Here is a 13795-nt window from a genome sequence, read left to right as displayed (position 1 = left end):
TGGATCTCTGGGGTTTGGGAGGGGAGGGCAGGGGTGGGAGGCATAATGAGGTTTGTGCAGATGTCAAGGACGAGGCCCACTTCAAAGGAGGACCTGCGTGCTGAGGCTAGGGTTCTCTTCCTCAAGCTCAAAGAGGACCACGCCACCCCCTTCCTCAGGCCCCCACTCTGCTCCTCCCTTCTTTCCCACCCTTGGCCTCTCCTCCTGTGCTACTGGTGCCCTCTGCTTCAGTCTCACCCACATCATCCCCAACCCCCAGTGAGCCACGTGTTTGGCCTGTGCTGTGCCTTTACTTATCCTATTCTTGGCGCCTAGAATGTCCTGGGGGCGGGGGAGGGGGGTTGATCAATGTTGAAGTCATTGGAAAGAAGTCAAGGGCCAAGCCTTGTTGCCTGGGGCACCTGCAGGGATCAAAGCACAGAAGGTCCTGCTGCTGGGACTGTCAGTGTCTCTCCTGGGTCCAGTCGATGCCAGAAACCAACGGGCTGTGTCCCATCCCAACGCCCTCCCCAGACATCAACCAGGAAAGTCCAAGTTGAACCTCACAGTGGACTCTCACTGCCAGGCAGGTTGGATAGCCCCTGGGGAGCAGGTATGCCCAGGTGGGGTGAAGGTAAGAAGAGGAGGCATCTTTTTGGCACCATCCCAGGGCGGAGGAATGGGTAAATTGTTCCTCTCACTTGGTGGGGGAGGGAGTGCAGGAAGATCACAGCAGAGCCCCCCTGTCATCCAGATAAAGGGCTGGAAAAGACCCAGAGAAACCTGCCAATCTTCCTAGGCCAAGGCCCGCAAGGGGTGGGGCGGGAGTCCCCGCCGTACTCCCATCCGTGCCCTCATGTTGTGCCTCTCCCCGCAGACGGTAAATATTGGTGTTGTGACTTCATTAATAAAGGCTTCTGTGAGCCTGAAAAACATGGAATCAGGATGAACTATTTTCTGAGCTGTGGGCTTGCCAGGTTTGCTAATTTGGGAGTTTTTGGGCCCTCTCCAGGGAACAAACCAAAGTCTCTCTCGAAGAGACACAGATGCAGCTGGGAAGGGGAGAAGCAGCCGAGGAATGATGCTCCCTTCCTTCCCCCGACCGTTCCTCCCCCCGGAGATCAGGGCCCTGCAGAGGTGAGCACGAGGATGGGTGGACAGCAGCGCTCAGTAGGCCTTCCCTGAGCAAGCCGGCCCGGTCACAGCCCCTCGGTGGGGCTGGCCTGGGCCCAGCAGAGCCCTACCGGCTGAGCTATTGTTGACGAGCACCTTGAGAACCCCACGTTGCATGTGGCTGAAGTGGAGGGATCACAGGGAGCTATCCTCAGCTCTGGTGGCCTAAGCTGTGTGCCTTCCTTTCAGGGAATGGAATGATCTTTTCACGTCCCCTTGACTGTGGGACTTTCCGAGCTTGGTTCCTATGGGCACTCTGCAGCCATGGCCCTTGCTCTCAGCATCTTGACACCCTGGTTTACATCAGTTCCTCCTCACTGGTGCTGGGATAGCTTCCCGTGCAGCTTTGTTGAACCCTTGCCTCGTGAACTGGGTTCTGCCCAGGAGGGAGCCGGGCCGGACCGATAGGCCTCTCTGGAGCCCCTGCTCTGGGGCAGCCGCCCAGGGGGAGGGGCAGGGGGGCCAGCAGGCTGAGCGGTGCAGGCCCAGCCAGCTTTCTTGTCAGACAGGCACTGCCAGTGCGGAGCCAGACATCGGGAACAGGTTTAACCAATTACCCAAGCGCCCCATCTGCTGTCTGGGGCGTGTGTGAGGGTGAGTGCGTGTGAGGGTGTCTGGAAGCGTCTGGGAGGGCTGTGGGCGTGCGTATGTGAGTGTGACCGTGTGGGCGTGTGTGGGTGTGTGGTTGCAGGTCCCGGTCAGCCCCCTCATTTGTCAAAGACTGTGCCTACCGGCCCCTGGTTCTCCCGTCTCCCCAAGACCTGAGGGTCTACATGGATAACCCACCCGGCACCCCAACCTCTCACCCCCTTCCTTTCTCATCACCACCCACTCTCAGGGTGTATCAGAGCCCAGGATTGCGCCTTCTTTCCAATCGCACGTTCGGATGTCCTTTCCTCTCAGACCACACGTTCTTTCCTCTCACTCACACGGCTTTCCTCTACAACCATGCTTTGACCTCATGGGCCCCTCTATTTTCTCTATGACATCCCCTTGTCCCGCTGTTCCTTAGTAGCACCTGCCTGAAATCACAGACTTGCTCGAACCTCTTTCCCCATCTGCCCTTACAGCTGAGTCTGTGAGGACATCAGGCAAGCGGGCTGCATGGCACCCCTCAGCTGAGACCTCACCCTTATTAATAAGTCCACTCCCATTCTCCGCAGGAATGTCTCAAACCTCTCCCCAAGGTTCTCCCCCAAACCTCATTTTCCCCTTTACCCTCAGCAGAGGAACTTACTTCCATCTAGAAGCACTAGAAGGGAACACCTTCATATCAGTCAGGGGCCCAGTAGAAAGAGATGGTCTCTTCAAACGGAAGCACTCTGAGGAGAGTTGAATAAAGGGCAATCAACAAATTTTGGGAAACCGACACGAGATGCTACAGGACCCCAAGATTAGCAACCGTTGGGAATCCATGTGGCCCTTAGCCCTGAAGGGGCCAAGGGCAGGAGCAGGTACCAGACAGAACCTGAGAGGACAGCTGGACGGAGAGGGCCCCAAACAGGAGCTGCGTCTACAGCAAGAGGCCCACAGCCCACAGGGCATTCTAGGGGGAATAAAGCCCCCAGTCTCATTCTCCTCCAATCCTCCAGTTTCTTGCCATTGACTCCCGATGGCGGGAGCCAGACAGCGAGTGCTATGAGTCAGCCTCCTGGGACGGAGAGTGGGGGAGAAGGTAGCAGAGTGGATCTGGAGGGGTCAGGGAAGCTAGCCTCCCCCACCCCCTGCCTCCCACCCTCAGACCCACACTGCCTGCATCCAACTCATCCTCTCCACTTGCCTCCTGGTATCAGCCAAGATCCTCCCTGCCCGCCCTGGGGACCTCACTTCTGGGTGGTTCTTCCTCTTTCCTGCCTTTACAGTCTCTTTCACTCTCACCCTTTAGAGTTTTAAGTTTAGAGCCACCCTTCTAAAGCCCTCCCTTAGCCCCGTGTGATGCTGCAGCCATCATCATGTCTCTCTGCCCAACTCACAACCAAATCTCTTTAAAGAATTCTCTGCGTTGGCAGTCAGTGGAAGTCCCGCTAACTTCTCAGCCCATGGAGATCTGGCTTTTGCCCTGACCACGCTCCACTGAGACCATTCTCTTCAGGTCCTTCCAAGAGACACAGCCTGGTCTTCATCTTCCTTCAACTCTCAGCACCTATTAAATATGTGGACAACCTCTCCCACTTGAAGCGTTCTCAGCTCTTGTCCTCTGGGATACCACACTCTACTTATCTTCCTCTCACCTCTTGTATTAATCTGCTAGGGCTGCCATGACAAGCACCGCAGACTGGATGGCTTAAACAACAGAAATTAATTTTCTCACAGTTCTAGAGGCTAGAAGTCCGAGATCAAAGTGCCAGCAGGGTTGTTTTCTTCTGAGGTTTCTCTCCTTGGCTTGCAGGTGGCTGTCTTCGTGTTCACATGGTGTTCTCCCTCTATGCCTGTCTATGTCCAAATTTCCCCTTCTTAAAAGGACACCAGTCACATTGGTAGGGTTAGGGCCCATCCTAATTGATCTCATTTTAACTTAATTACCTCTTTAAAGATCGTACCTCCAAATAGAGTCACATTCCGAGGTACTGGGGGCTGGGACTTCAACATACCGGGGGGACATAATTCAGCCCACAGCACCTTTCTTGTAGCTGAGCGTCTCAGCAGGCCTCACAGATGGGGACTCCTTGAGGTTCCAAACCAGTCATCCTCTTCTCCCCACCACGTACTCCCCCTGAGTCACAGAGGCAGTTGCCTCTGTTCCTTTAGCTCCAGGTACTCTCAATAAATGGATAACATGCCAATCTAAACATCCAGTCCCACCCTGCCTCCTGAACTCCAGACAAGCACGCTCAGTTTTCTCCTGACACCTGGACTTGGTTATCTCATAGGAACCTCTAATAACTTGCAGAACAGAATGTACCATCTTCCCCGCAGTTTTGTTCTTCCTTCTCTGTCCCTAAGCTCTGAGAAATGGCACCACCATCTATGTCCTCAGCTGCCCAATCCAAGAACCTGGGGCCACCTTTGACTTTTCTCTGCCATCCTTTCCACAATCAATCGGCAAGAGCTAAGCAGTTCTGAATCTCTTCACTTCTCTCCATCCCCATCCCACCACCTGGTCCAGGCCCCATCTTCCCTCACCTTGACTGCCACAATGGCCTCTTCCCCGGTCTCCCCAGCAGTCTCGCCTTTTCCCACCGCACTCCACTCCGTTGACAGATGAATCTACTTCTCCACTTAAAGCCTCCAGTGGCTCCCAGCCTCCTTGGCACTGCAGCCCCTGGCTCACTTATGTCTCCAGTGTCTTCCTGCAGCTCACTTCTGGAGAGCGAGGGCCCTGCTGTACTGTCCCTCCCTCTGCCATGCTCACATGTGAAGAGAAGGAGAACCAGCTCAGGTGGCTGGGGACTGATGGCAGCCCCCTTCCCTCATTTACCCGCTGGATTTGCATGGGGTCTTTAACGGGGACATCTGGTATCTCTGTATGTCTGCCCACTTGTACACCTTCTCTTTCCCCATTTTGTTCTCTCCTTCCTTCTCTCTACCCTTCTGAAAGGCCCAGGGGACTAGGGTGAGGTAGGTCTCCAGATTCTTGCTCTGGCTGAGGAGGTGTCCGTGTCGGAAAGGGGCCAAGCTCCGACCTGGACAGGCTGCCGGCACCTACCTCGGAATGGGACACGGAGAACAAACACTTTTGGGCCACTGCCTGAGAGAGACACCTGGTACTGCAGGGAAGCATGTGGGGTTAGGCCTTTCAGGGAATGGCTGAGACTTTCCTGTTTGGGGGGCTAACCAATGGCAGTGGAATGGGTGAGATAGCAGGGGCAGCAGCAGTTCTGGAGGACAGGGGAAGCCGGCTCCCCAGGGCCTTGGGAAAGGGTCACTCATCACTGCCCTCATCCGCTAGCATTTTGACTCTCCTTCTAACCATGGCCTGGGTGGGAGGAGGGAGGCCCTAGGGGCCAGCGGATGGGGATGGGGCCGGGGGAAGCCACATTCCTGGAGTGTTAATGATCTCCGGGCTAGGCAGAAGCTGAGCCCCCAAACTAGCTAAAAACAACAAACAGCTCCCAGGAGGGATTTGTGTCTTTTCTGAGAGTCAAGGATTTCCATCCGGATGGGGGCTGTGGCCAGTGAGGCTCCTAGCAAAGAAATTCCCCTGAGACCAGAAGCCCCCTGACCTAAAAGTATCACTTTGAGAACAGACCCCTCCCCCATCCCTTTCCCTCCTCCCACCCTCCTAGGGAGGTCCAGCGCCCAGGTAAAGGGAGGCAGCAGCCCCCCGACACCTGGGAGGTGTGGGAGAAGCGTCTCTTCCATCCTTACACCAGTCCAGCGAGTGATGCTGTTCTTTACGTTTTGTAGCTAAGGACACCAAGGCTCTGCTGGAGATGTTCCATAAACATCTGACTGAATGAATGGGTGAATAGAGGAGGCGACTGGCTAGAGGTCACAGTCGGGCTGGGGCCAAACTGGGGCTGGAACCCGGGTCTGCCCTACCCCAGCCATGAACCCCACCTCCGCTACATTATCCTCCTGGTAGAGGAGGCCATCCGCTTCTCCCTGCGGGCTTGGAAGATGCTTGGAGGTCCCAGAGAAGAAGCCAGGTCTCACTCCCTCAGGAACTCTGGGAGCTGCCTGGAGTTGGAGGAGGCAAAGCTGTCAGGAGGTGGCTGAGGCCTGGCCCTGAGGGACTGTGGAGGAGTTAGGAAGGGGCAGAGTTCCCAGGGATGGTGCCATGCACCACTGCCAATATCAGGTACCTTTCCACTGGGCTCAAACCTCTTCTCCCTATGAAGTCCCTCCGGGCCCCCAGGCAGTCCAGAATGCCCCTCCCATGCCTCCCCCCAGTCCCCTGGATATCAGTAGCCAAGAATCTACCAAAATCCCTCTTCTACTCAGTTCCTTGCAGTGGGGCCCTTAGTGAGCCCTCCTCTCAGCCACCACTCTGTAAAGGGTCTTTCTGCAGAGTTTCAGCTCACCCGCTTTGTCCCGCTTCCTGCCCTCACATGCCCCTCCGTCCTTTTGTCTCTTTCCCTTTGGGCCTCCTAGCAGGCTTGACCCCTCCTGGAGCCTGGGCCTGCACCTTCCTCAGGGGCCTTCTCACAAAATCCTCAGTCAGCACTTGGCTTGTTCCCACTGTTTCCCAACCCCTACCTCTCCCAGCCACAATTCACAAAGCCAAGCCCTGATGCTTTAAATCCATCATTTATTGCCCACAGCTCATCAGTATTACATAAATCACAGAGATTGAGAAATTTTCTGAGAAGGTTAAAAAGACACTGCAAAGTCCCCTGGGAGTGGCCAAGGCGTGTGTGCTGGTGTCTCACTCACACTGGCCCAGGGCTAGAAAACCACCTTGCTTCCGTCCACTGCCCTTGTCCTCTCAGGACGTCACCCTGCTCCCAGGCTAGAGGCCCAGGACAGGAGACCAGCTGGCTCACAGTCTGGAATTGGAAAAGGGGTCTGTTGGTTATCTTGACGTCTTGGGCTTTTAGTTCCTGTGCTCTAAGATCGCTCTCTGGAATAGGAGAAGGGCATCCCCAAGCCTGAGGGAATGTTTGAAGTGACCAGAGGAGGGTCCACAGGGCTAGAGAGAGAGCCAGCTGCAGGTGTGCCCTGTCTTCTGGCACAGCTGGGCCAGGCCCAGCCCTCAGTGGATCCTGGCTCAGCCGTCCCACCACCCCTAGTTATGAACCAATCTGCCCACGAGGCCTCCCTTCCTCTGTCCTCAGGAGAGTAGAGGATGGATGTTGGCCAAAAGCTTCCCCTCATGGTATTTTTTGCAGCCAGACCAGGACTTAGCAGCATGGTCGCCTGACCCTCTGTCACAATTACCCTGAGCTACAAGGATTCTTTGCCACCCACCCCTCCCACTCCCCAGGAGAAACCCCCTTAGCTCATGTGAAATTGCATTGGGAGCATGACCGGAAAGCATCTAGGAGACAAAGTAAGTAGGTTATGAGATGCCGAGGCCACAGGGCTCCCAAGGCTTGGGCAGGGGCAACCAGCACAGAGGCAGAGTTGGAAAGACCCCATCTCTGCCAGGCCCCTGGACGGGGTGGGAGTAGAGCTGGGGTGAGCAGTTTTGGTCCCAAGGTATAAAGTGCAAAAGAACAAGACCCTATGAGAGGTGGGGCAAGGTGAGTTTGAAGTGAGCTTTTCAAAAGAGGACCCAGACATGCCCAGCCCCCAGTCACTGGCACATTCACATTATGGCAGGATTAGCTGAAAACGACCTGCCCCTCCAACACTCTGGTACCCCCTCTGCTCTTGTGTCCTCCATGCCTGTCTCTGCCGTCTCCTTTTCCTGATGGGCAGTGGGTGGGCTGCTCCTTAGGAGAGTGGGGAGCCCTCAGGGAAGCATCCTGCAGATCCAGCTGTGGGGCACCAGGGCCTGCCTGGGTGGTGAGGGCAGCAGGGGCTTCTGAGGAGTGCATGGTATCAATGCACCTCACAACTACCCTGCCCTAAAGATGGCAAGAGCCACCCATGGCCACGCCCTTGCCGTCCTGCAATAGCCTTTTCCTGCAAGTGCATGTGTTCATCTCCAGCCAGGTCTCTCCCCAGATGAAGTCGCCAGGGAAGCAGAGGCCCTTTGGCTGCATATCAAGGGCTCCATTCAAGTTGGGGTCAGGTGAGGGATACATGGAGGCCCAGGCTTCCTCTTTGTTTGGGCCTTTCAGATGGGGGTCAGGGGGCCTTATCTCGTTCACCCCCACCTCAGGCCCTGCTCCCTCTGCAAAGCTCCTGTAGCACTCTCCCCTCTCCTGGCCTGCAAATGAGAGCCAGCAGCAACGGGCCTCGGAGGCCCATGCAGGGTGAGAGGCAGCGGCATGAGCGTGTGGGCCTACACTCAGGCCCAGGCATGCACGCTGCCTCTTCCCTCAGACCTGTAAAGTGTTTGCCAAAGGTCAAGTGCTCCAGGAATGTGTGTTCACATACAGAAGGGCGAGGTCCAGGTTCTGAGGCCAACAGCTGGCCATTGCCAAGGGAGCCTGCCCCATTCGCAGTCCAGGGTCCACGCTGGGGATATGCCTGGGATGCCCAGGATCTGAGCAGGACAGGCAAAGACAAAGTCTAGCTGGAAGAGCAGGTGGGAACCCCTCAATCCAGTCCTCTGGTTCCGGACAGGGAGTGGAGACTCAGCGAAGGTAGTGGACACGTCCAAGGTCACACAGCCCATCAGTGCCAGAGCTGGGGACTGCTGTTCCTGGGTTGATGCTCTCAGGTAGATGCCTAGAGATCTGGGCTTTGCACTCTCAGGCACGAGACCCTCCTGCTCAGGAAATGGTGGGCTGGGGCAGGTGGCCCGGTGGCTGGAAAGGACAGCAGTCAGCCTGGCTCCAGCCCTACCCTCAGTCCCGACGCCCAGCTTCCAGCCTGTGCCTGGAAGGAAGATCTTCCCGCAGAGGGCAGAGGGCAGGCCACGGTTCCCGCCAAGCATAATTCTTTCTTAGGACTTCCTGCCTGGAGCTGGGGTCATCTCCGGGTCTCAAATGGATCAGGGCTCCGTGGAGGGTGACACCAGCCTCAGTGTGTCACTGGGCTTCATGCGGAGGAACTGGTTCTGTAGGTGTGGCATGAAGGCTGGTCACACTCAGAGCCAGCTGCCCAAGGAATCTTCTAGAGGCCTCCAGTGCCCCTTGGCTTCCTGGGCCACCTCCTGAGGAACTCAGTCACAGCTGGTTCATCCTGTGAAGTGTAGACTGGCTCCCCTCCCCTCCCTAGTCCAGCCCAACGCAGCCCAGCACAGCCCAGGGAGCTATCGGGCCTGGCCACAGTAATACCTTAAATCTACCAGCCAGGCCACCAAGGCCACCAGGCCTACTCCGCCCACCACCTGTTGCATCCGGGCAGCTGCAACCAAAGCTTGATTCTGATAAAAAAGAAAAAGAAAAAAGAAACCAAAGTATAAAAGGATCCTAATCCTACCCCGTGGGCACTCTACAATTTTTCAGCTTCACACATAATTGTGCTAAGTAGAGTTCTGACAACCCCACATAAGGCCCAGAAATGCACTTGATTATTTTTCATAGTAAATGTGTCAGAATTCCTGTCCCTTACGTTAAAGTGTGAATAGATTAGTCTCCCTACCGCTGTGGGGGGAGGGCTCCCGCAGGTAGCCCAGGACTGGGGGGTCAGCTGGCCTCTCCCTGCAGGTGCAGCCCACGGGACTCCTTCTCTGCCCCCAACTCCCGGCCTGGACAACGCTCCGTCCCCCAGGCCGGCCGGCCACCGCTCACAGCCCCTTGTTGTACACCACTGTCCGGCTGCTCGTGGCCCGGGCAATCTCAGGCTCTAACTGGGTCGTTTCGATCTGAGAAGAGAGTGAGAACAGAGAGAGGAAAGGTGAGGGGGATGGGAGGGAAGGGGTGAGTGGGGAGCCGGGAGTAGCAGTTAGGACCACCTGGTGCCCACACTTCTCCCCCCTGCCCCCGGCACCCCAGCCAGGGCCCATGTGCCGCCTAATAATACATCTTCCTTCTTCACTGCTCTTCGGCCCAGGGGCTCACGATAGCCCTTCCAGCCCAGGTCATGCCTCTTACTCTGCCAGCACGTCCATGTTGGGGAACGTCCTACCCTCTGAGCTCTCTGTCTCCCTCATCTCCTAGGACCTTGTCCCCGATGCCGCATAGACCACTCCCAGGACACACCCTGGGCCTGGCCACCCCCAGGGCTGCTCCATCCAGACTCCTTAAATCCAAACCCCGCCCTCTTGGACCCCACCATCCCCTGTCCTTCCAGCACCCCACTCACTCTCCCTATCCATTTTCGGACCACCAAGACCCCAGCCCCAGACTCCCTACGGCTCAGTCTTCACAACCTCCCCCTCCAACCTGGACGCGAAGGGCCAACCACTTCAGCCTCTCCGAGCTGCAAGGCCCTTCTGGCCTGACTGGCAGAAGCTCTGCTTTGGAGGAACCCAATTATGCATCTACCTTCTCTCCACTTAAACCTGACCACCTAGCAGAGACCACTCAACATTCACTGCCCCTGACTTTGGCTGGACCCTCACAGTGGCCAGACAATCCCCAGCCCTGGGCCACATGGCCGGTCAACTCCCTCTCCCATTCTCCGCAGAGGCCACCTTAAACCTCCTCTGCTGTCCTCAGCCATCCCCACCCTCAGCTCCGCACTCATCTTCCTACTTCGGAGTGAAAACAGAAGGTATCAGAAGACACCCCTCAGCTTCTCGTCAAACCTACGACCTACCTGTGTCCACACTCTGCCCTGGACCTGCCCTCCAGCTGCCCCGCTGCGGCTGTCCCTCCCTCCGAAGACCCCATTCTGGAGACCACCGCTGGACTGCCCTCCCTCCTTCCCACCTTTTCAGCCCACTGCCTCCTGCTCTTCAGCAGAGAACCTCCCATCCCATAAAACCTCCCCTTAACCCCATGTTATGCTCCAGCTACCACCGGGTCTCTCTCCCCTCCAATGGCCACATTTTTACAAGGCGTCGTCCACACTGGCCAGCACCATCTCCTCACCTCCCACTGACTCTCCAACCCACAGCAAATCTGGCCTCTGCCCCTACCACGCTCCACAACAATCTTCCTCTCCAAGGTTACTGCCAGCTCCCTTTGTGTGACACCCACTGGACACTTCTCAGGGCCTCAGGCTTCCTCTTCCCTGCACATAGCCCCACAGGTACTTAAACTCAACCCATCCAGAGCAGAACAGGATTCCTCATCTCCTCCCCCCACCCGGCCCCCTGCTAACCACACCGCCACCCAATGGTGCTCTGGCCAGAGACCCTGGGGCCTCCTGACCTCCACTCTCCTTCCCTCCCCTCAGGTGTCACCCACTCCAGTCCCTCCCCCCTCACAGCCATCGGGAGCCTTCTCAGCTGCAAGTCTGGCCATGCCTCTCTTTGTTATGAAATGGCTCATTGGCCCCACTGCCCTCAGGGACCCAGTGGGATCCCTGGATCCCTCAAGATCCAGCCCCTGCCTCCCCCTCACCACCCAGTCCCTTGGACTGGAGACACGGCACACCCACTTATCACCGTGCCTCAGATACACTGGGTTATTCCCACCCCAAGTCTTCGCCGGAGCTGCCCTCTGCCACTTCCTCTCCTCCCCAACCCCAATTCCCTCAGCTTTAGACACCTTCCCTCATCCAGGCTGGGTACGGCCACCTCTCCAGCCCCACTCTCCCCTGCACTTTGTATAGCCGTTGTAGCATGTGGTTCAAGGCTGCCCGATCACTCATCTCCCGCTTCTCCATGTTAGATCACGAGCTCTATGAGGCAGCAAGTGTGTGATCTTGTTCATCCTGCATCCTCAAGGCCCAGTGCCGGGAGACAGTAGGTGTTCATAAGTGTTGAATCAATGAGCGGAGAGAAGAGAGGCAGAGGGTACTGGGAGGTTGGGGTCCCCCTGGAGGCTCCACAGCCACCCAGATGTTGATCTGCAGCTCCAGGGACTGATCTGGTGGGGACACCTGAGCCCCCAAACCTGAGGGAGCCGGGAGGGAGGCGCTCCCTCTGTGGGGGGCCCCAGCCTGACACCTGCCCTGGACCGAGTCAAGGGAGCACCGGGCCTTTGAAACTCAGCTCGCTGAGCTTGGTCCCAGGTACCTGCTATACATCAAGACGTGGCAACTCTGGGTAGTAGGGGGGAGGTGCCATAGACTGGACGGGCTTTTAGAGAACTCAGTCATGTCTGAGACCAGACAAGAGGGGATTCAGTGTGGGCTACAGCTGGTGGGCCTGGTGAAGTTCCTGGAGAAGGGGGACCCTCTTCCTGTAGTCCCTGGTACCCCAATACCCAGGCCACTTGAGAGGGCCAAAGAGACAAGAGCGAGGCTCAGGGACCAGGCCTCTTCCCCACCCCCTCTCCTCAAACCACCTCCTCCCTCCACTCCCCTGCCGGCCTCCGAGTCCCCTCCACCCCACCGGCTCTCCTCGTCCCCATGCTGCCACTGACACAATGCACAGCGCCCACGCTTAAAAATCTAAATGCTTTTGAAAATGTTTAACCTAGTTAGACAAATTAGCAAAAATTTGTGCAAAACAATTTAGGTATTTAAAATATTCAATGTTTTTAAAAAACTGGAAAACTGTTCTTAGCTTTCAGCTGCAAAAACCAACAAAATATAACATCCCAGCAATCTTACCATGAGGTGTAACATAACCCTTCGGGAAAGCTGTTAAACAGCTACTGAGGCATCCTGGGAAATAGCACTTCATTTATTCAAATGCACATATGTCAGGCTTTTGCACCATATGTCATTCCAAGCTATTTACAGTAATAATTAAATCTTAATCAACGTTTAACCTCTGTAAAATGTTTGAAGAATCCTAATCACCCTTCAGACTGCACTAATGAAGGAGAAATATATAAACATAAAAGGAAAATGATGCATAGATATCACGCTGGAAAGAACAGTAATTGCAAAATTGTATTTCTTTTAAATATAATCAGTAAATGATGTAAAGTAAGCCAAGGAGTATTTTAAGTTAAGACATCTTGGATGTCAGAGGTGTGAGCAGCTAATTTTGTTCTGCTACCCATAACAGATGTAGCATATTTTATTTTAGTGCCATTATTAGCAACTTCCCATGCCGGCTTTCACTGAAGCACTGAGGCCCGCATTAAAATCGGAGAGGCTGCTCACCACCACAGTGGAGGACCACGGGCCAGGGCCACGGCCTACTCGGCCCGTTCCCTGGAGAGCACTGGCCCTGGTGGAGACCAAGGCGTCCCCCTCCCAGCGGGGCTGTTGCAGACCCAGGCTCCCAACTGTGCTGAGGGCAGCAGGTAGGAGGGAAGCAGGGTGGGGAGACGCAGGCAATGGGAAGGCTGCGGGGGAGGGCAGTGGACGAGGCCCTCCACTCAGGAGCAGGCGTTTAGGGACAGAGCTGGCATCTAAGCCTTTTCCTCTCATTTCAATTCCATCGGCCCTCAAGTCAGCAGATGTTTATAGCTGCCAACTCCATACACCAGGGCTGGGCACACAGAGATGGACCAGAGCCGCCCGTGCCCTTGAGAAGCTTCAAGTCTAGGGAAGGAGTCAGAAAGGCAAGCAGATGGATCCCAGAGAGACAAACCAAGCGCCATGGAAACTGGGAGGGGGTGGGGGTTACCATGCATTGATGAAAGAACAAGGAAGGAAGACTTCTCAGAGGAGGGAGGCCAGAAAGAAACAGAAGGTTTTGATAAGAGAGGGCAGGAAAAGCCTGCTAGAGAAGAGAAAAGCATAAGCTGGCCAGCATGGCATGTTTGGTGTGGGCAATGCTGGGCAGGCTGGGAGTGTGGCAGGAAATGGAGGTGGGGCTGGGGCAGGCAGGTCCCCGTAGGCCACGTGAAGGTGTCAGCATTTTACTTGAGGGCAATGGGGAGCCACGGAAGGATTCTGAGCAGGGGCGGTCCAAGATCCCTGTCTTGCTGGTGGTGGTGAGCATGGAGGATGGGCTGGAGAGGTGAGTGAGGGGGCAGCTGAGGGAATCAGAGAGAGGTGGCAGGTCCTGCCCTCTGATGCTGCCAGTGGGGGCTGACAGGAGGGTGTGCTGGGTGGGGATCCTTTCTAAGACGAAATCCACAGGAGTTGATGACCAATTCTATGTGGGGGTGAGAGGGAGGTGTCGAGGATGACTGTGCGTTGGATGATTCCTAATTCTAGCTCAGGAGCCTGGGTGGCTGGTGATGCCATTCTT

General features: G+C 56.0%; 1 protein-coding gene across 1 annotated transcript in view; it reads right to left on the bottom strand.

The window, feature by feature from the left end:
- Positions 1-6326: 6326 nt before the first annotated feature.
- SFXN5 (sideroflexin 5) overlaps positions 6327-13795 on the bottom strand; it is a 119812-nt gene continuing 112343 nt past the window's right edge. Inside the window, exon 14 of the mRNA XM_024763999.1 lies at positions 6327-9454. Coding sequence (XP_024619767.1) covers positions 9377-9454 — 78 coding nt within the window. The 3' untranslated portion in view covers positions 6327-9376. The remainder of the gene's footprint in view (positions 9455-13795) is intronic.

The sequence above is a fragment of the Neophocaena asiaeorientalis genome, unplaced genomic scaffold (assembly GCF_003031525.2).
Source record: "Neophocaena asiaeorientalis asiaeorientalis breed wild unplaced genomic scaffold, Neophocaena_asiaeorientalis_V1.1 scaffold337, whole genome shotgun sequence".
NCBI lineage: Eukaryota > Metazoa > Chordata > Mammalia > Artiodactyla > Phocoenidae > Neophocaena > Neophocaena asiaeorientalis.
Note: the sequence above shows the minus strand (reverse complement) of the source record. Positions and strands in the feature narration are given on the sequence as shown.